Consider the following 22,279-nt stretch of genomic DNA (forward strand, 5'->3'; position numbering starts at 1 on the left):
GACCGCACGTACACAACCTGAAAAACTGAACATAGCAGAGTTCCACTTCAAGAGGAATAACTCTCAGACTGTACAGAACACAAGAAAGATAACTCTTGGTTCCACTACATTAGAGTTTACACAATTTGAGGATCCTTGTATAGTAATCTCACAAACTGTAGCATTATAGTTCTCGAGAAAAACTTTTTAAAAACATTTTCAATATATCTTTCTATGTTAAACTTTGAACCCCTCTTGGGGCCACAGTATTAGTCCAGTGCTAAAGTTTTAATTATTTGGAATCTACATTATTTAAGGATGCTTGCCTAGTTATCTCACAAGCTGAAGCATTATAGTTCCCTAGAAAAAGATTTTTCAACATTTTCCCTCTATATTTCTATGCTAAACTTTGAACACCTCTTGGGGCCCCAGTATTAGATTGAGATCACGGCTTTTATAATTTCGAATCTACACTATTTGAGGGTGCTGACGTAGTTATCTGACAAATTGATGCATTGTAGTTCTCGAAAAGAAGATTTTTAAACATTTTCCATATATACCGGTACTTCTAGATTTAACTTTAAACCCATCTTGGGTCTCTAGTATTAGTCCAGGGGTCACTATTTTAAAACTGTCAAACCTTCATTATCCAAGGTTGTATGCATGATAGTAATCTCACAAATTGAAGCATTGTAGTTCTCGAGAAGAAGATTTTTTAACATGTTACCTTTATATTTCTTTAATAAATTTTGACCCCATCTTGGGGCCCCAGTATTGGTCCGGGGGTCACGATTTTACCAATTAGGAATCTACATAATCGAAGGATGCATGCATAGAAATTCCACAAACTAAAACATTGTAGTTCTTGAGAAGAAAATTTTTAAACTTTTCCTTTATGTTTTTTAAAATGTTTAAATTTTGAACCCCTCTTGGTACCCATCAATTGTCCGGGAGTTACAATTTTTTGAATCTACATTATTTAAGGATGTACATGTATGCATAGTAATATCCCAAACAGTTGCACTATAGTTCTTGAGAAGAAGATTTTAAAACATTTTCCTACATATGTTAAAATCTAAACCCCTACTGGGGCCCCACTTTTTGTTCGGGGGTCACGATTTTTACAATCTTCAATATGTATACAACCTTTTGTGTATGTATTGGCATTTTTGGTGAAGTGGTTCTTGAGAAGAAAATTTTTAAACATTTTTCATATGTAGTTCTATGTTAAACTTTGAACCCCTCCTGGGGCCCCAGTCTTGGTCCGAGGGTCACGATTTCTACAATTTAGAATCTTCATTATACATACAAGCTTTTGTGTAAATATTGGCATTTCTGGTGCAGTGGTTCTTGAGAAAAAGATTTTTTAAACATTTTCCTAAGGTATTTCTATGTTAAACTTTGAACCCCGCCTGGGGCCCCAGTTTTGGTCCGAGGGTCACCATTTTTACAATTTAGAATCTTCACTATATATAAAAGCTTTTGTGTAAATATTGGCATTTCTGGTGCAGTGGTTCTTGAGAAGAAGATTTTTAAACATTTTCCTATGTATTTCTATGTTAAAATTTGAACCCCGCCTGGGGCCCCAGTTTTGGTCCAAGGGTCACCATTTTTACAATTTAGAATTTTCACTATGTATACAAGCTTTTGTGTAAATATTGGCATTTCTGGTGCAGTGGTTCTTGAGAAGAAGATTTTAAAAAAAATTTCCTATGTATTTCTATGTTAAACTTTGAACCCCGCCTGGGGCCCCAGTTTTGGTCCGAGGGTCACGATTTTTACAATTTAGAATCTTCACTATATATACAAGTTTTTGTGTAAATATTGGCATTTCTGGTGCAGTGTTTCTTGAGAAGAACATTTTTTAAACATTTTCCATATGTTGTTCTATGTTAAACTTTGAACCCCGCCTGGGGCCCCAGTTTTGGTCCGAGGGTCACCATTTTTACAATTTAGAATCTTCACTATATATAAAAGCTTTTGTGTAAATATTGGCATTTCTGGTGCAGTGGTTCTTGAGAAGAAGATTTTTTAAACATTTTCCTATGTATTTCTATATTAAACTTTGAACCCCGCCTGGGGCCCCAGTTTTGGTCCGAGGGTCACGATTTTTACAATTTAGAATCTTCACTATATATACAAGCTTTTGTGTAAATATTGGCATTTCTGGTGCCGTGGTTCTTGAGAAGAAGATTTTTAAAGACATGCACCCTAAACTTACTGTTTCGCAATTATCTCCCTTTTGAAAAGGGCTGTGCCCTTTATTTTAACAATTTATAACCCCCTTTCCATAAGGATGCTTTGTACCAAATTTGGTTAAATTTGGCCCAGTGGTTTTTGAGAAGAAGTTGAAAATGTGAAAAGTTTACAGACGGACGGACAGACAGACAGACAGACGGACGGACGGACGACGGACAACGGGTGATCAGAAAAGCTAACTTGAACCTTCGGTTCAGGTGAGCTAACAAGAAGAAGGCATTTTTATACTTAAAATGCATTTAAACATACATCAAACACACTTGTAAATACTTCTAAAGTGCAACCCTAACATTTCTTTATATTTTTCTTCACTTAATTTTTGTATTAATATGATGGAACATGTTTTGTTTTAAGAAGCTTCATAAATGTGTATTATAAATATTACATTGCTTTTCATACAGAGGTGATCGGGGTCTATATAAGATATCGTAGTTTGGGTTATCACGATATGGGTTGACCTCGTTATCATCTTGTTGCAGGAATCCGGAATGGTTTGTATCAAGACATTTTTCATTCACAGCCAAAGAAACCTGTACTTTCTCAGCTTCACATTCTGAAATTTGGAATCTTCCAGTATTTGTCACATCATTTTTATTTCCAGGAACAGCATATATGCATCTGAAAATACAAAGTTAAAATTGAAATACTTGTAGAGAAAATGGTGCGTATTTATTCCACCCACTCACCACCCCCTCCTGCAAAGGAAGAAGGAGCATGAGTAGGGAATTGATAATAAGTAAAATTCGCAGTGGTTCGTTTGAGTTTTACGTTTTTATAACCTGACAATAAAGAACCTGCACTATAAAAAATGAAAGATTCTCTTAAGTACAAAATAATAACTGGAAGGTATTCAAAAGTAGTCAAATTAATAGATGTAGTGACCTTAAAGCTATACACGCTATAATTTACATCAATTTTGAATGACAGTGAAAACGCATGTGTTTGTCTACTTATAAAAGTTATCCTTAATCTGTAAATTACAATGGTGAATTCCATCTCGTTACAAAGATATAGATTAATAATTGTTTATTTTCCTGCCAGGAAAATATACCTTTTCATGAATATTGATAAAGGAAGAGCAAACCGACCTCATTGCGCATGTCAGCGGAGAACTAGGCAGTCGTTATTGTTTGCCTAATTAAATATCCAACTTGATTTTTAATGTGCTTAACAGTTGTTAATTTGAAATACATACATGTATAATGAGTAAAATACGTTTGTCATTCACGATAACCTTACTTCTGCATTAACACTTATAGGATCTATAAATAGCACATAGGGGGAAAACACAGGTCTACGTCATTTTTTTAAAGGCAGTATTTATATCTACTCACAGGCTTGTTTTTTTTTCTTTTGTTTGTAATCGTATATCGGACAAATTTATGCTTTACTGAAAATATCCTTTCCTTTGTGAAACTATCACAATTATGAAGATGTTGACCCTTCACAAGTTTTGGTATGATAGGCTAAATTTAGCTGTCGATATCACGTGATAGATTGATATTCACAAGGAGGCATTACTTTCCTGGCAGGAAAAAAAAATATTTTTGTTGTTTAATATTTGATATATTTGTTATTTGATCGAATTGATTTATTTCTATAATTCAATTAAAATCAGTCAAAAATTGATATTTTTCTTATCTTTTTATGAATAGGATATAAAGAGGGGGAATGGGATATATAAAGCGGATGCTTGAAGAAGAAAAATTTATGTTACTTATTAGCCTTGGCTAGCTAGATACATTTCTAATTAAAATATTTTGTTTGTTCATGCATGCGCTCTATGTTTTCTGTAAGAAAAACTGCTTGAAAACAAGCTGTTTTATGCTAAAAAAATGCAAAAATGGCAGGAAAAGGTTGTCTTTACGATGTCGTTTTACTAAATTGTAGGCAGTTGAATCAAAATGAACATTATGTAAAACACACGCACACAATCATATATATATATATATATATATATATATATATATATATATATATATATATATATATATATATATATATATATATATATATATATATATATATAGAATAACAGTAATATGATGATGTTCATTTTAAGGGGCCAATTTAGGCCCGTATCATCTGTATCACCAAACTTATCATGCATATGAAAGAGAGCAAATTATCTATAGGAGAATGTAAGGAAAGATTGAAATACCTATTGAACCTATCAAATCCAAAATACGAAGTGAATTCATTGAGAGGTGAGTGAAGGTGTTGTTATTGTGGGTTTTTTTTCGGAAACAAGTTAAAATACGAGTATTATACACAGATTGTGTAAATATATTATTTGCATTGAATTTCTAAGTGTATTATTTACAGTGAATTTGTGAATTGACATTTTGATAATACATGTACTTGTATGAAAGTTTATCCACATTTCTAAAATGTTCTTTTATTGTATACTGAACAAAAAAGAAAGGTATATATGTAAGTGTACAATTTTGTTTTACTTTCGTTCGAACAGAAGTTTTGACAATAAATGTCCTATATAACAGAGTTAAACTACATTCTATTGGGATGAAAAAATCCTGATTATTCGATCGTAACGCCCTTTTACTGACAGTGAGTACAATGGTTAGAAGCCCGTGTTACACACAATTTGACCACGTGTATCCCCAAAATTCTTCGCGAAGAAATTGTTTGCTGTCTGAACCAAAAAAAATCAAAAATTTAGTTCATTAAATGCGAATTTTGAAATGCCCCGATTGTCTAAAGAAAACTGTGAACGCTGCGTTTGGATGCTTCATGCAGGCATGTACCGAAACGCTGTAGCAGCCACAGTCGGAACGTCTCAGAAGACGACCAGCCTTCTTTGGAGACGTTTCCAGACCACTGGATCTACCGATGACCGGCCCCGCGGTAGAAGACCTAGAGTAATCACCCCTAGGGAGGACCGACGAATCCGGTTGCTTCATCTGAGAAACAGATTTTTAACGGCGGTAGATTCAGCTCAAAATGCTTATGGGCGGATGATTAGCTCTCAGACGGTTTTAAACAGACTGAAGCGTTGCGGTTTGAAAGCCCGTAGACCGTCAAAGAAACAGAGCTGACAGATCGACACAAGACCTCCCGACGGAACTGGGCGCGGCACCATTTGCGCTTTCGGGTGAAAGAAGGGTCCAGAGTTCTCTTTAGTGACGAGTATCGTTTTAGTTTGAAGTTTGCCGATGGAAGAACTCGTGTCTGAAGGAGACGTGGAGAGCGTTTTGCTGGTTGCTGTGTGATAGAAGTAGACAGATTTGGTGGTGGCAGTGTAATGGTTTAGAGGAATTTGTGGTGGAAACCGAACAAGACTTGTTGTAGTGAATGGTACCTTAACATCATAAAGATATATGGTGTTGCTAAAACGCGGAACGGAAAACGGATAATCTTATCTAATGTTATTTACTTGATAGATTTGTTAATCATACTAAAGCCATATAAAACCAGGTAGTTTTTGATATTATTTTTAAAGATTAGCAATACTGGATTATTTATTCAAGAATAATATTATTTCCTAAGAATTAAGAGTACATGCATTGACCACTATATTCTGTCCCAAAATATCCTCGATTCACATTTTGCTGAATAACTCTATACCTCAGAGTTCAAGCATTTCCTTTCAGAAGCATGAACAATTCTCATTATTCCTTTTTTAAAACGTCGATCCTCTCTAGCTCATCAGCTGGTTTCAATACACGGCTAAAAATAAAGAAGTCTACTGGGTTTTGCATTTCAACAGACCCAGATGATAACGTTGAAAAATTGTGCAAGGTCTGCTGAGTGACTTCCAAATGAAGAAAAGGTGTCAACATTTCCCATTATAAATCTCCGTAAGAAATCTGTTCTCGATCCTGTTAATTTTTCCGATTAAAAATGATAATGTGTCAATTAAGTTTTCTGGGATATTTCTCGTTTCATCAATTTCAATTCAATCTTTTATAGGTATGTGTATTTTTTTTAAATCGTCCAAATGTGCTGCATGAATATTTTCGGATCAACAGACTATAGTCCAAATTTATAATCGGAAAATCAAACCAGGCAACTTCTAGTGCTCTCTATTCGGATGATGTGTATATAGCTGCAGTAATGCAAACGTAAACAAAATCGCATTGCTAAAAATACTAGTTTCACTAAGTACCGGGTATTTTAATGTATTTTTATTTTGAATGTCGTCACTCGTACGGGGTTTTTTTTCTCATCCTAATGAAACTCTATCGCCTGTATGATTTAAGATCGTATAGAAATTCAATGTTGATGTAGGTATATACATCATATTTGAAATACAAAAATACTCATAAAACACTGTAAACGCTTTCACCAAGTGCCTACGTAACGCTGATATGCCAGCAATACAATACTAGGAAAATAAGTAAAAAGTTACAGCTAATTTACTCGTTTAACCATGTTAATATTTCACAATTCGTAAACATTTGGGGTTTTTTCCCTTTCGTACTCAACTAACGCCAACTGAATATAATGCTACATGTATATTTGATAGACACTTATAAGAAAACCAATAGAACAGCCACATGTTGATAATCATTCATTAGATATGAATAAATGATACAAAGTCAATCGTGCCTTGCCAGTCTATATCCTTTTAAAGCGATGAACGTGATATGATATTTTCCGTTCCGTTCCGCTTTCCGTTCCGTTTTCCGTTCCGCGTTTTAGCAACACCCAAAGATATAGAGATGAAATTCTCTTCTCTGTTGTACTGCCATATCTGCGCACCAATGGCACTGGTCTAACATTCCAACAGAACAACGCAACAGCTCACACGGCTCGAGCAACAAGAGAATTCCCAAACCAGAACAACGTTGACATGCTAGACTGGCCCTCAGAATCTCCGGATATCTCGCCAATCGAACACGTTTGGGACGAGTTAGGTAGGAGAGTAAGGATGCGCAGACCCCAGCCTTGCAACTGGCAAAAGCACTAGAGGAGGGATGGAATAATTTCCTGGGGCATGTAATTCAACGATATGTATCCTTTACGTGTAGAAGATGTGTCGCAGTATTGAATGCAGGTGGTGGCCACACACGGTACTAACTTGTGAAATTCCATTTTGTCCCCAGGGTAGATCAGAAGAGTGTTTTAAGCCTGTTTGTTTCTAAAAGTGTTTTTTTACAAAAGAATATTGTTGAACATTGGTGCATTGTTATCTTAATCAAACACTGTTCTGATCCTTTGATTTTAAATAAATTGACAACAAATTATTTATGCTATACCTTTCTTTTGTTGTTCAGTATATTTCTAAGTGGCACAAATCATATATGCCCCATTTGAAATGAGTCTTGTGAAGTTAAAAAGACATGGTCACGATTTTGGTCAAATGTTTTTGTTCTGTTTTTTATTCAGAATGCTTTAGAAATGAATTTCTAATGATCGAACAAAATTTGAGAGTCATTCGTACAGTTATAAGCACGATACAGAGTCACAATTCTTTGTCATGTAACGAAGGCTCGTGCCCTGTTTTTGTTTATATCGGTTCAATATACATGTACCAGTTGAAAAAAAACGAGCTTATTGTCTATCTCTTTATTCATTTTAAGCATTTATTATAAACAGATATTAACTTTTAGAACATTAATTTTAGGGCCTACTACTGGAATTTTCACATCAACGTTTAACATATAAACAAACGCTTTGTTTACTAGCAAAGCATTTTAAGCTTTGTAACTCGCTTATAACTCAACAATGGACACTCAAATTTCGTTTGCCTATTAAAATGCCCTACTGAAGCATTGTAAATAATAAAATCGAAAACATAATTTTTGACCAAAGTCGTAACCATGCCTCTTTAAGTATCATATTTGTGCATTTCTAATTAGTATCATATTAATGCATAAAATATTCTCAGCAATTTGAGTCCCACCTTTCTTCTATTACTGCAGTTTCTGCAAATTGGGTTATACAGTTGTTTGTCTCGGAGCCTTTGCGTTCGTTTAAATTTTCTATTGCTGCATACAGAGATGTTCGAGGCATTCGAATGGAGGGGTTTGCCGCTTTATTTTTTTTATTTCTGAAACAAAAACTGTTTATCTTTGATTTTTGTGGTGACATTATAAAATCAAAGAATTTAAGATCGCAAAATATGTTTAACATTAATTATAAAACAAGAGGCCCATGGGCCACATCGCTCACCTGAGGAACAATAGGTATGATAAAACAGCTTAATGGAGTCATAATACATACAATCTGGACAATGTACAATAATACATGTAGATCCTGTATAAATAAAATCCATTTTTCCCCCTTTATATTCTTATGTTTATAATCATTAGTCCCTTTTCTAACAGGATGATTTTATAGTCATATCACATGATGAGTATTGCAGTTCTCAAAAAGATCCTTAATAATTGTTTATATATGGGATATAAAGCTACATAAAACTCTGAACCTTCTTGTGAGATCGAATAATTGTCCTCGAGTCAAAGTCTTAACAATTATAAATCATTTGGCTGATTAGTTTCTGAGAAGAAGATTTTTAAAGATTTACTCTATATATTCCTATGTAAAACTTTAACACCCCCCCCCCCAATTTGGCCTCACCCTACCCCAAGGGATCATGATTTTCACAACTTTGAATCTACACTACCTGAGGATACTTCCACACAAGTTTCAGCTTTCCTGGCTGATTAGTTTCTGAGAAGAAGATTTTTAAATATTTACTGTATATATTCCTATGTTAAACTTCGACCCCCCATTGTGCCCCACCCTTCCCCCAGGCCTGGGATCATGATTTTCACAACTTTGAATCTACACTACCTGAGGATACTTCCACACAAGTTTCAGCTTTCCTGGCTGATTAGTTTCTGAGAAGAAGATTTTTAAATATTTACTGTATATATTCCTATGTAAAACTTCGACCCCCCATTGTGCCCCACCCTACCCCCAGGCTTGGATCATGATTTTCACAACTTTGAATCTACACTACCTGAGGATGCTTCCACACAAGTTTCAGCTATCCTGGCTGATTAGTTTCTGGGAAGAAGATTTTTAAAGATTTACTCTATATATTTCTATGTTAAACTTCGACCCCCAATTGTGCCCCACCCTACCCCCAGGCCTTGGATCATGATTTTCACAACTTTGAATCTACACTACCTGAGAATACTTCCACACAAGTTTCAGCTTTCCTGTCTGATTAGTTTCTGAGAAGAAGATTTTTAAATATTTACTGTATATATTCCTATGTAAAACTTCGACCCCCCCCCCCATTGTGGCCCACCCTACCCCCAGGCCTGGGATCATGATTTTCACAACTTTGAATCTACACTATACCTGATGATGCTTCCACACAAGTTTCAGCTTTCCTGGCTGATTAGTTTCTGAGAAGAAGATTTTTAAAGATTTACTCTATATATTCCTATGTAAAACTTCGACCCCCCCCCCCTAATTGTGTCCCCACCTTACTCCCGGGGTCATGATTTTTACAACTTGGAATCTACACTACCTGAAAATGCTTCCACTCAAGTTTCAGCTTTCCCGGATAATTAGTTTTTGAGAAGGAGATTTTTAAAGATTTACTCTATATATTCCTATGTAAAACTTCGACCCCCTTTGTGGCCCCACCCTACCCCCGGGGGTCTTGAATTTCACAACTTTGATTCTACACTACCTGAGTATGCTTCCACACAAGTTTCAGCTTTCCTGGCTTTATGGTTCTTGAGAAGAAGATTTTTGAAAAATTCTAGAAATTTTTCATTAATTTCGTATTATCTCCCCTTGACGGGTGTGACCCTTAATTTTCACAACTTTGAATCCCAATTGCCCAAGGATGATTTGTGCTAAGTTTGGTTGAAATTGGCCCAGTAGTTCTTGAGAAGATGTTGAAAATGTGAAAAGTTTACGGACAGACGGACGACAGACAAAATGTGATCAGAATAGCTCACTTGAGCTTTCAGCTCAGGTGAGCTAAAATGATTGGTAAAAACTACGATGTTCTTTTGTATTTTTGAAATATGATACACACGTAACAAAATATTCATGCATGGATAATAGAGATAACCAGACTCTTGTTGCTATAGCAACAAAAAGGTCTTCCGTTTCTCATGTATTAATATGTCAAAAAAATGCATTTCTCTCGTATAAAAAGAAAATGAATGTTATATATCATGTAAAGAATTTTTCCAGTGATTATTTCCAAGAAAACAAAACAAAAAAATACAAAAAGTCATTTTTTTAGTACTTTCTGTGACAACCGAAAGTTATGCCAGTTGAAACAGAACATAGTAAACAAATCTTCATACATTTTTCTGTCTTTCCTCAAAGTTTGGATAATCAAGTTTTTGTTAGTTATGAGATCTCGTAGAGAAAAGGTTTTGGTACAGGACCGGAAATTGACAAACGGAAGTGATTAAAGAAATTTAAAGTAGATATTTTTGTGCATTTACTGATGGTACGTTACTGTTTATCACACTGGGTAAAATCTGTTATGAAATATAAACTTTTGGAAAAACTTCTTTTGCTTGAACTCTTCGAGTTAGAACCGGAAGTGACGGGCGATCAAAAAAAAAACCCGTTAAACACATTGTGCAACAAATGTATATCATCCATATAAGTTTTAGTATCTTGATCTCTCACAGTTTTTGAGATCTCGCAGGTACAAAGTTTTTATAAAAGAAAGCTACCTGAGATGTTTGAGATGTCTCACCGGAAGTAGAATTTTTTCATTTATTTAACCATGAGTAGAAGACCATTTATATTTCTACTGCTAAAATGTAAGTTCCATGTTAAATAATAACAAAAATCAAAATTGGGTGTACTTCCTAAGACGACCAGAAGTTACGCCGGATAAAACGAAATAGTGTTAACACATACAAATACACAGGTCTATCATCCCACAAGGTTTGGTTGTTCAAGTCGTTACCATTTTGAGATCTCGTCGAAATAATGTTTTTTGTCTCGGGAGAGAAAACGGACAAACGGAAGTGCTCAATGTAAATTGTATTAAATATTTCTTGTATACTTGCTTTTTGTACATTATTGTTCATCGAGCTAACTACAAATGTCAAGGGAAAAAAGTGAAACTGATAAACAGCTTGATTTTTTTGAACTCTTCCTGTGTGGACCGGAAGTGACGGAAGACAAAATGAAACTAGTTAAACACATTTTCAATCAAATGTCTATCATCCGTGAAAGTTTGTTGGGGAAATGTATATTGGGGAAAAAGTTATCGTTTTTAATACTGATGTTCTGAAAAGAAGGTACCAGCTATTTTGTACCCAAGCATACAATAAGCAACCTTGCGTATTTTGATCGATCAACAATATATAGGATGATTCAAGTGGAGGGTATACACACTTAAAACCTTCTCGATTAAAATTACACAAAAACTACACCCTTCCTTTCTCGAAATATGTAAATAGAAAAGCTAGGTTCAATAATAAAGTCCCTTATTCAGACAACATTTCTGCTGTAGTTAAATTCATTCTGACTTTAGCCGGTCTCTTATGCTTCTTTGTGATTATAAGGGTTAGTTTTAGTCAGACTTATTTTCATTTAATTTTATTTTTTCATTTTCATTTTCCTAAAAATAAAATCGATCTTTTGAGAAAATTTGAAATCGTTAAATAATTGGGACAAGCCTGGTGGAAGTTTCCTACGAAAAATGTTTTTCACCATGTTCACAATTTTTGTAACTGTTATAGATATACATAAAAATAAGATTTATAAACAGTAAGCTGAACATTTTAACACGTGTGGTTGTTTATTTTTATCTCCCTATTTCAAAGTAGAAAAAAAAACGTTTTGTTTTGGTGTGCTATTTTTAAAGATATAATATTTTATGTTATAATTTATTTTAAACATACTTACCTGTTATTTCTTATCAATATAACTATTGCAACGAAAACTGATGTGCATATAATACCAGCTAAAAAGGTAGTCAAAATCACAACTGAAATAAAAAGAATATATCAGGATATAGCGAGTTGTATAGGGATAACAAAAAGCGTGTATAGAAAAATTATACTTTCACTGCGTTGGCATTCAATTTTAGTTTATTAACTTTAAGATATTAGAGATGATATGAAAACTGAAAACCTGTAAGATAAGTGTTTTCTTTGAAAGGTACATCAACAGTACTTTGGTGTATCGATGATATAACTGTCGCTGTCAAATATTGTGTAGACAAAACACCTGGTGAAAGACGTTCTTGAGATTCCTTTCTCGATTTTGACTCTCTTTCATTAAAAGATGTCAAATATTGTGTAGACAAAACACCTGCTGAAAGATGTTCGTGAGATTCCTTTGTCGATTTTGACTCTCTTTCATTAAAAGGTTTTAACGAAGATAAATTTGAGGAGCATATAGGTATGTTTCGACTGCAGTTTTCTAAAAATGTTGAAGAAAATTTACATGAAGTACATGCACCCTCCAGAGTTTTTTTTATTTCTGGTATACAGAAAATTAATAATTTTAACGTCTGTCTGAATTCCATTTTTGAAACGAACACTTTCAAGTAATGTTTTTTATTTTTTTTATAAATTTTTGGAGGACATTATTATTAGTATTACATGTATTATTGTTATTATCTAATAAATTACTGACTTTTAACGCTTAGTTGAAATCCTGATCCTTCGTGCATATCGTCTGATATAAATGATATTCTGACTCCGTTTCCCGCTGTTTCTATATAATTCTGTTTTCCATCACAGCTGTGAAACAAAACACGGGATGAACCGATTTCTTCTATCTAAAGAAAAATAAATTTGGATAAGTGAAGGTAATATGTCATGGTATTTTTGCACATCTCCAAGGCTCAAAACATGGAAATATCTTGAATTTCAATACTTCAAATGAAGCATACAATAATTAAAAACTGATTTTCATGATACATTATACAAAGATGGCTTTAATGTGTTGCATGTAGCCGCTTACCTTCAGATAGTCGGTGCAACTATCATTGGTTGTGTAGATAGAAAGTTGATTTATACGGATAGACAGTCCAGAAGAACATTGCGTTTCTGAGACTAAAACAGTCCAAGCTTCGTTACTGTTTGGCAAATAACGATTTTCTTTGTTACGGGTAGTGGCAATGTATCGTTCATTACAGTCGTCAAGTATCTTTAGATAAGGGTCGTAGAATTCACCGGCTGTTAAAAATACAATTTTAAAAAAACGAACAATATATAGTTATAACTATACTTTATCATTACTAGTAGTTTAAATGTATCGTAAAGACGTCAAAATCTGTAGCATGCTCCATATCGATTTCTTTAAAAGACGGTTAAAATTACACAATTTTCTAAATGCTCATACAATAACTTACCCGAATGCTTCCAAAAAATCATCACAAGAATAAGAATTGTCGATTCCATAAATCTTGTGTATGTTCAAAACAAATCTGTCAAACATTTAGTATGCGGTCGTCAAAATATTTCCCGTTTTTAACGCATTACGCTTGTTTAAATCAAAGGATATGATAAATATATTAAAGGAAAAGCATGATACAGAAATACACAAGGCCGAAAATCAGATTATATTTAGGTATATCCAGTTAATTGCGAGTTTCTATTTGGATTATAGAAGTGTCATCATTTATTTCCTCATCTTATAATATTATCAAGCACGTACTTGAAAGTTCTGAGTTATTTTACATGTAACATCAAATTGCAAACGCTTAGTATCCTTGTGAATTGTATTTAAATTGACGATATCTTCTGTAATCTATCAAGTCAATGTATCTTTTTATGCACTGTGTTTAACTTAAATTTCAATTGAAATTTACTTCTGATGGAAGTCTGAAATTATACACGCTATAAAGATAACACGTATTGTTTTGTAACATGAAATTCGTTAATTGATCAAAAGTTAAGTGGTATGAGATAATACTTTCCAAAAAGTATTGCAAAATAATTCATTCTAAAATAAAAATAAGTATAGATTGTAATCAGGAATTTAATACTTTGTCATGAATATTGATGAAAGAGGAGAAAAACAACTTCATCGCAGGGAATTTATCTTTAATTGTTGATTTTACGTTGTTTTTTTAATTGTTTATTTTCATAAAAATGAGGGAAAAAGTCGATATTTTCAGGAAATCTTAAAACCATTGGATGATTGTGAAAAACCAGATCCGGACGTTTCCCAAGAAAAACGTTTTTTAACCATGTGTTAACGCTATTCATAGAGATAGACATACATGTATCAATAGGATTTATAAACACTTAGTGAAGCTTTTTACTCGTGAATTTTTTTTTGATCGTTTTCTTTGTTTCAAATTTAAACATTTAATTAGAGCTTTGTATTTATTTTATATGCCAGTTTTGATTTAAAAAAAGTTTTAAAAAATTGACATTTTTAAAACTTTGAAATACTTACTTATTATTCCGTATTAAAACACAACTGAAACGGCAATACTGCTAGTCAATATTAAAATCACAACTGAAATAAAGAAAATATATAGGGTGTATGGAGACAACAACAGCATGTAGAAATACTGTGACCGTGTTGGCCTTCAATTTTATCAAAAGATTTTGGAAATAATATGAATACTGATAACCGGCAGGATTATTTTTATCTTTGAAAGCTAAATCTTCTTTGTACCTAATTTTTGTGTGCTTTCTTTTTGCAAAAATTTTTACTTATATCTACATCAATAAAACGTTGGGTTATATCTACATGATCTATTTTGATGAAAAACAGCAAACCAATCTGTCTACTACACGTTCATGATACCGTCAACACTACAAAATTCTTCCGCATCAAAATTGCCAATAAAACGGACTTCTAATTTAGACTTTGTCCTTTATATAAATATCCGCACTCATTTAATATGAAGCTTATATGTCGCTATAGGGGAGACAGGGCGTTAATTACGTAACTTTTGTTGATCACGTGGCTTTTGGTGAAACATGACAGTTTTTATAAAATATCAAGTGTAAGTTTATAAACAGTGTGGTCGTCAATTTGTGTGAATCATTTTTTAAATCTATAGATTTGTAAAGAAGTTATATCCATATTGATTTAATGGTACCTTAAAAAACAATTTTTCAGTCCTTTTTAAGGAGGCTAACATATTCTTATCGGGTTGTATTATGTAAAATTTCCAAATTGAAAGTACATTAGTTAGAGGAATTTTTAACGTGGCTCGACACACCAACGCATTTTTTTGATGGATCGATGAGGAATTATTTTTGAGAAATGATTTTACAAAAATGTAACCAATATCGGCTTCCAATTATTTATATGTTTTTTTTTTTGTATTTAAAGATAGAAAACATCTTTTAAGCTGCGAGCAGGATACCTTAGTTTAAGAGCTAAAACTTTGGTATAAATTAAAAAACAATACAAATCAATAAAATCATATCATAGACGGTCATATATACTTTATAGTATTTCTGTTTAAAAAAAATGTATATGAAAATGAAAACAAGAATTATAGATTTTTTTAAATCTATGGATAAAAACTGGAAATAAACTGTTGCTCGCATTTAGCAATTGCTGTAAAATTATATTCCAACAAGAAATTGAAACGGAATTGTGAAATTAAAGAAAATTTCTTTAAAAGATCCCAATTGTAATTCAACTGATTTCTTTGATATTATCGACAGTTATTTCTTTAATAAAAATGGAAGTCGTAAAAATGCTTACCTTGTCATTGAAATCTAAAAAAATTATTTTGTTAAAAACCATTTTGATTCTACACACAAGTACTCTGAAGTTGACATTAAAAAGATGCTTGAGTTTCTGATAGACAACATCTATGTAGTTTTTGGAAATCAAGTCTTCCAACAATCTGTTGTCCCCATTGTTAGCAGACCTATTTTTGTATTCTAATGAAGCAGCAGAATTTATTAAAAATCTTGTACGTGAAAAAAAAATCACTCGCTGTGGCCTTCAACTCAACATTCAGGTATATTGACGACGCATTATGTAATGGATAAATAACTCGATAGTGTTGAATAGTTTAGAGAAAACATCCCCTCCGAGGGCCGAAGGCCCGACAAGGGGATGTTTTCTCTTAACTATTCAACACTATCGAGTTATTTATCTTACTTAAAAAAACTTCCCCCTACTGAACCTCAAAGAAGCATTGACCCATTGAGATATCCAACTGTGCTGTAATACAAAAGCATCTATCTCATTTATGATTCCAATAGTGCCATACACAATAGCCTAACCAAACAGCCCCTTTTATTCATGGACGAGTGAACAGGTGCGCATGCTTTAAGCCCCTTTCACAATTGGCGCACGAGCTGAAGCGACCAAATATTTGTGCAACCAAAAAAATTAGATAAGGTTCGCAAACTGTTGCCAAAATAATCGCATATGAAAAAAGTACTCGTACGAAACTCGCACAATATAAGCGAGCGTTGTGCGATGTAAACGCATGAAATCTTGCGATATATTTTGCGTCTATATGCGACTGTTGTACAATGAAAGCGAGTGTTGTAAGATAATGGAATAGGATCGCGCGGGAGACGAAGTGATCGGACGATTGAACGTGCGCCAATGCGATTGGACGGACGGTGCTAGTCCGATCATGCGTTCCATTGTATTAATGCTCGTACGAGTCAGAGCGGGTATATATATACGGCCCGTATTCGATGGTTTTTGTTAGACATTTTTGAATGCGAGGGAAGATGCCACCATAAAAATGACAAAAACAGCAGCTAAAGGCAAAATGGCGAACCGTCGAAAGAAGGCCAAGGAGGAGACCCAAGATCTGCCGCAGCAGCCGAGCCCTAAGCCTGTTGATGATCCGCTGGAGCCTACCGACGAGGGGGACGAGAGGGACAAACCGCTAGACCAGCCTGCTGAGCATTCAGAGCCTTATGGGTCCAGTGAGGAGGAGGAAATGGAGGATTCCATCATCAAACAGAAATCCATGGAATTGACTCCCGAGCAGGAACAAGAGCTGGCAGAGTTTTATGAGGAAAATCCATGCTTTTATGATAAAAGTCGGAGTGACTTTAAAAACTCAAAGAAGAAGGATCGCCTACTTTAGGAAAAGGCAGGAACCATGAACTTGACTGGTGTATGAATGAAAATAAATTAATAAAAATTTCATTTGTATTATTTTGATTCACCATATAAGTGGGATTTTTATCAAGAGGCAATTTTATCGGTTCATACCCATAAAATGGCAATATTCATCAATTGAGAAGTAATTTTACCGATTTTATAATCTATAACAACCGATACTTAATAAATTGTTATCATGATAGTCAATTAATTCTACCGAACTCAAAACCGTCGCTTATTATACCAGTATTAATCTGATTGATTGATTGTTCGATATCTTGATTTCTTAATATATACTTTTTATGACATTTGTTTCTTATCAGTGGCAGATATCCGGCTCTGGTACAGATCACAGCGGACCATCCTGGACAAGGTCCAGAAAAAGAAGAGTGGCCAGAAAAGATGTAACCTTACAGCCAGGCAAAAGTGGGTGAAAAGAAACTTACGCTTCCTGAGAAGACACATCGTGCACCGGCCACAGGGTTCCCAGCTCGGACAAATTCCAGTTGATGAGGAGGATGAGGATAGTGAACCCGCCTCAATTACACAGGCACCAACAAGGAAGACGCAGAGGAAGAATAAGGACTTGGATACAGCCATTATCGAGAAAAGTGACAGGCAGACGGTCGTCCTGACGGCAAAGGTGGACGCAGCAATGAGCCACGGCAGCAACGAGAAGCAGGCCTGGGTGGACTGGATGTTGCAAGCCCTCCAACCCCTCACTCGACACCTCTGGCGGGACTTCACGAAGGAGGCGTCGCTCTCGTCAATAGTACCAAGACTGGGCGGAGAGTGAGCAGCAGCAGCACGTTGAATCGCAGCCCCTGCAACAGTCTCTAAGACCCGCGACCCCAAAGTTGGTTCCGGTCAGGCCAGCGTCAATGCCCACACAATGGCCACAGGACCCAACACAGATGCAACCCCAATCCCAGATGTACCACTAGATGTATCCTGTCAGCTGGCCCGGGACAAGTCGCAAACATGCTCCCCAGACACCGAAAGGAGTTTCTACCAGCCAGCAGCAGTCCCAGTCTTCAGACGTTTTGGCCGCCGCCGCCCGTGCTCTGAATGAGTGATGGATGAAGTCCCAACAGCAGAAATTCAATTTTGTTTATAAATTAAATTTAACATTAATGAACAAAATTGTTAACTTTTCAAGAATAAACATAACGTAACTAGTAAAAAATAAAGTTTACATGTCACGTAAAGTTAACATGTACATTTTTTCATAAGGGACATGCAAGTAACGTTTTATTAAGTTTAATAAAGTGTGTTGTAAAAAGAAACGAGTTATGAATGATAATTATTACTCATTGTACTGTTTAGTAAATTAAAAGTTTATTTTATTGCTGTACAAATTACATCCTTATATGAAGAAATCGACATCTACATGCATGCATTATCAATATCACTATATCATATTTTGCTGTTACGGCAGGCTTCCAACCTCGCTGTTGTAGTAATGTTTCAGGTACATTTGTAGGTTTGGATTTTCTTGCCCTCCCGATTTGGCAAGTTGCCTCTGCCAACTGCTTCCACATCTTGCAAAACTCGGTCGTTTCTCCATGCCCCGGGGATGTAGTTGCCCGCTTCATCTTCCTGATCAAGTTCATTGTTCTGCAACCCGGGATAGCGAAGTCTCATCAGGTTATGCAGGCATATGGCTGCCATGACGATGAGCTTGACTCGGTCTGGATCCTGCTGCATCGTTCCCAGCATGCATCTTCAGCGGTGTGCAAGGATGCCAAAGGTGTTCTCTACCACACGACAAGCCCTGGACAGACGGTAGTTGAAGATCATTTCTTTGTTGTTCATGTTGCGGTTTGAGTAATCCAAGATCTGAGGGGGAATGCGTCGTCTCCTATTAAGAAATACGGGGTAGGTCTGTCATCATGTGGCAGGGGCTCTGGGTCTGGCAGGCAAAGAGTGTTATTTTCCAGTCCATTTCTCAGTGGGCCATTGTTGAAAATCTGGGCGTCTGATGAGGAGCCTGAGTACCAACGTCGGCCCAAAGAAACTTGTAATTGGCGTCGACCAAGGCCAAAAGGCTGAAGAACCCCTTGTAGTTGTAGTAAAGGGTACCAGACCGACTTGGGTTTCTTATGGCAACATGTTTTCCGTCCAGAGCTCCGCAGGTGTGGTAAAAATTCCATATTTCACCAAACTTCTGTGCTACTTCTCGCCACTCTTCTTGGTTAGTTGGAAAGGCAAATACTTCGTTCTGATACTCGTCGATCATGGCCTGGCACACTTCTGGGATGAGCAATGCTATGGTATTGTGGGCAACACGGAAAGAATACTGGAGGCTCTTGTAGCTATTCCCTGTCACTATATACCTGAGGGTGATGGCCAGCTTCAGTCCAGGCTCTAGTGGCCGTCCGTAACGTTCACTTTTCTGGATTCTTGGAGTAATACGCTGCAGTAGCTCGTAGAACATGGCTGGTGGCATTCTCACGTGGTTCACAAAGTTCCCCTGGCATTCTCTCTCTATCTCCGTCATCAATGTGTGATATTGGCCAAATAACATGCGCCTTTCAATCCATGGCTTGACCCACCAACGTCTTCTTTGTCTTTCATACCTTTGTCGACGACGAATAAGTAACGGCAGCACGGCCATATCTCTTTGCTGGTGTTCTTGGAGTTATGCTCGGATATTCAGCAAACCTAGCAAACGGCGGGGAGGTATTGGTGCAGCAGCATCCATGGTCAATAAAGGTCTAAAACAAATATGACTATACAGTGTATATGTACAAGTGGCAAAGCATGACAAACTGAAACTTATAAATCGTGCAGTGATAGTAAAACGTTGCAAGATTACATGAGACACGTTGAGCAACAGTCTCACGGTCGCAAAACAGACGCATTAACACCAGCGATTTATCTTACGATGTTTATAAATCATGCCTCACTCTTGCGAGTACACAAAACGTTGTAAAGTGTCGTACTAATGTTCGGGCGTTGCACTGCGAAAATTTTGAATGCGTTGGGTCGCGTCTGAATAGTGTGCATGTCCACTATTCAGAGGAGACTTGATGCGACCAGTAAAACGTATGCAACGAATGCGAGAGCTCGTGGAACGTACGCGAGGGCTCGTGCAACGTATGCGAGAGCTCGCGCAAAGCCCAAAAATTTCGATCGCAAAGTGGTGTAAAGAGGTCGTGCGCCAAATGGAAAAGGGGCTTTAGTAATCCAGTCCGCTGTACTGAGCAGACTTAAATTTAGATGATGATTTTTTTTAATGCAAAGTACATTAAATGTTTATAGAGGTCTACACTACCGGGAAAGACACGGATATCGTTTGAATGATATTTTAGACTTGCAAGGAGAAAGGACAAATAAAAAATTTGACGAAAGTTAACAGACGATGATTTGTTAAAATCTTTGAAAGGGGTCGTATGAAGTCATATTGCGACAATATTCCCTATATTGTTAAAACTAAGGAAAAGGATTGATATGGTTCAAGGTTCAAAGAAGAAGTCTAAAAGTGTTTATGGAAGTGATTTATATATGATCCCAAATCTATCAAAATTATGAAAAGGAGATATTACTTCTGAAATCTCATTCGTGGCTTATCGGATATAAATATGGATAACAAGATTCTGTGTAATAAATTTGGATATATGTTGGAAATACACGTTTCAACATTTTGTCATTTATATTTGTTTTATGCACTGTTGGATATTTAAATATCAAATTGATGGGCGGTTGGATATTAAAATTATCCAATTGCCAATCAGTTGGATATTTATATATTCAACAACTGTTGATTGAATAGTGAAAATAAACGTTGACTAAATACAATAGATGACGTCATAGAAGTTTTTTAAACAATTAATAATTGTTATTTCCATACTTACGTCGACTCGATATATCCCCGTGAACTTGAAATAAAATTAAAGATACCACTGACTCTGCTTCTTCTGTTTCATATTTGGATATTTTACTGGAAATGGACATTGATGGTAATCTAACAACAAAACTTTATGATAAACGCCATGACTTCAATTTTTCAATAGTCAACTTTCCTTACTTATGTAGCAATATACCTTCTTCACCTGCATTTGGTGTTTTTGTCTCTCAGTTAATTCGACACACAATGGCATGCTCTTCGTATGAAGTTTTTAAGACGAAGCAAGCTACTGACAAACAAGTTGATAACACAGGACTATCAACAGTCTCCTTTGAAGTCATCTTTTCGTAAGTTTTATGGTCGATACAACGACCTTGTCAGCTAATACAATCTTCCAATGAATTCTATGCTGACTGACGTTTTTCATACAAATTGTTAGACCCTAATTAATAACCTAATTGTCTACGGACTTTTCCGTTTTTTTCCCGATTGCGACAAAGAGCATACTACGGGTGTGACCGGTCGGCAGAGAATGCTCACTCCTCCTATGCACCTGATCCTGCCTCTGAGGTTTTTTAGAGGTCCGTGATTGCTCTGCTCTGGATTATTGATTGAATACTGAATTGTCCACAGATTTTTCTCCTTTTTTCCCGATTATGAAATTTTCCCCAAATTATGACATCTTTCCCCGATTAAGACATTTTTACCGATATGACATAGGGAACACGGCGGGTGTGACCGGTCAGCAGAGGATACTCACTCTTTCATGGCACCTGATCCTACCTTTTTTAGAGGTCCTTGTTGCTCTGCTTTGAATTTGTATTTCGTTTTATGGATTTTTGAGATGGTTGACAGTTTGTTATTGTCATTTTTTTCATTAGTAAGTACTTTAAATGACTATATGTTACTCTATGAATTTTATCCAAATATTTAAAAAGATATAAAATAATTAAAAAAATATTTTCAGAAATAATTTTTAATTAAAAAATTAAATACTGGAATAAACTATATTTGGCATGTATTTATTCATATCATATTTATTGATATCAGTGTATTGATAACTCCGTCTTCCTTAACACTGATATCAAAGTATCGATAACTCCGTCTGTGTACAAATCGAATACATTATTACATGTAGTAGAGTATACTCAAAAAATACCCCTAAAAATAAAAAAAGCAAGCCTTAAGTCCAAAAACCCATGTTACAGTGTATCAGACCGCAGGTGC

General features: G+C 35.4%; 3 protein-coding genes across 7 annotated transcripts; 1 reads left to right on the forward strand and 2 right to left on the reverse strand.

Moving 5' to 3' along the window:
* Positions 1–1,597: 1,597 nt before the first annotated feature.
* Positions 1,598–13,909, reverse strand: LOC128157614 (uncharacterized). 5 transcript variants are annotated; one of them, XM_052820208.1, is made up of 7 exons: positions 13,505–13,909; positions 13,114–13,328; positions 12,784–12,928; positions 12,373–12,567; positions 12,049–12,130; positions 8,105–8,263; positions 1,598–2,856 (listed from the first exon to the last, which is right to left on the reverse strand). In XM_052820208.1, the coding sequence occupies exons 1-7, from the start codon at positions 13,551–13,553 to the stop codon at positions 2,598–2,600; spliced, it is 1,104 nt and encodes a 367-aa protein (XP_052676168.1). In that variant the 5' UTR covers positions 13,554–13,909; the 3' UTR covers positions 1,598–2,597. The 5 variants fall into 5 exon arrangements, with proteins under 5 accessions (XP_052676168.1, XP_052676183.1, XP_052676173.1 ...); XM_052820223.1 differs by having other exon boundaries at positions 12,277–12,456; positions 13,505–13,908; XM_052820213.1 differs by having other exon boundaries at positions 8,105–8,251; positions 13,505–13,907.
* Positions 13,910–16,414: 2,505 nt separating this feature from the next.
* Positions 16,415–17,205, forward strand: LOC128171449 (uncharacterized). Its single transcript, XM_052837239.1, has one exon. It carries the CDS (start codon positions 16,835–16,837, stop codon positions 17,183–17,185), a length of 351 nt encoding a protein of 116 aa, XP_052693199.1. The 5' UTR covers positions 16,415–16,834; the 3' UTR covers positions 17,186–17,205.
* Positions 17,206–19,150: 1,945 nt separating this feature from the next.
* On the reverse strand, positions 19,151–19,819 carry LOC128191988 (uncharacterized). The gene has a single exon (XM_052864385.1). It carries the CDS (start codon positions 19,817–19,819, stop codon positions 19,151–19,153), a length of 669 nt encoding a protein of 222 aa, XP_052720345.1.
* Between the last annotated feature and the right edge of the window lie 2,460 nt (positions 19,820–22,279).

This window comes from Crassostrea angulata, chromosome 1, assembly GCF_025612915.1.
Source record: "Crassostrea angulata isolate pt1a10 chromosome 1, ASM2561291v2, whole genome shotgun sequence".
In the NCBI taxonomy this organism is placed as follows: domain Eukaryota; kingdom Metazoa; phylum Mollusca; class Bivalvia; order Ostreida; family Ostreidae; genus Magallana; species Magallana angulata.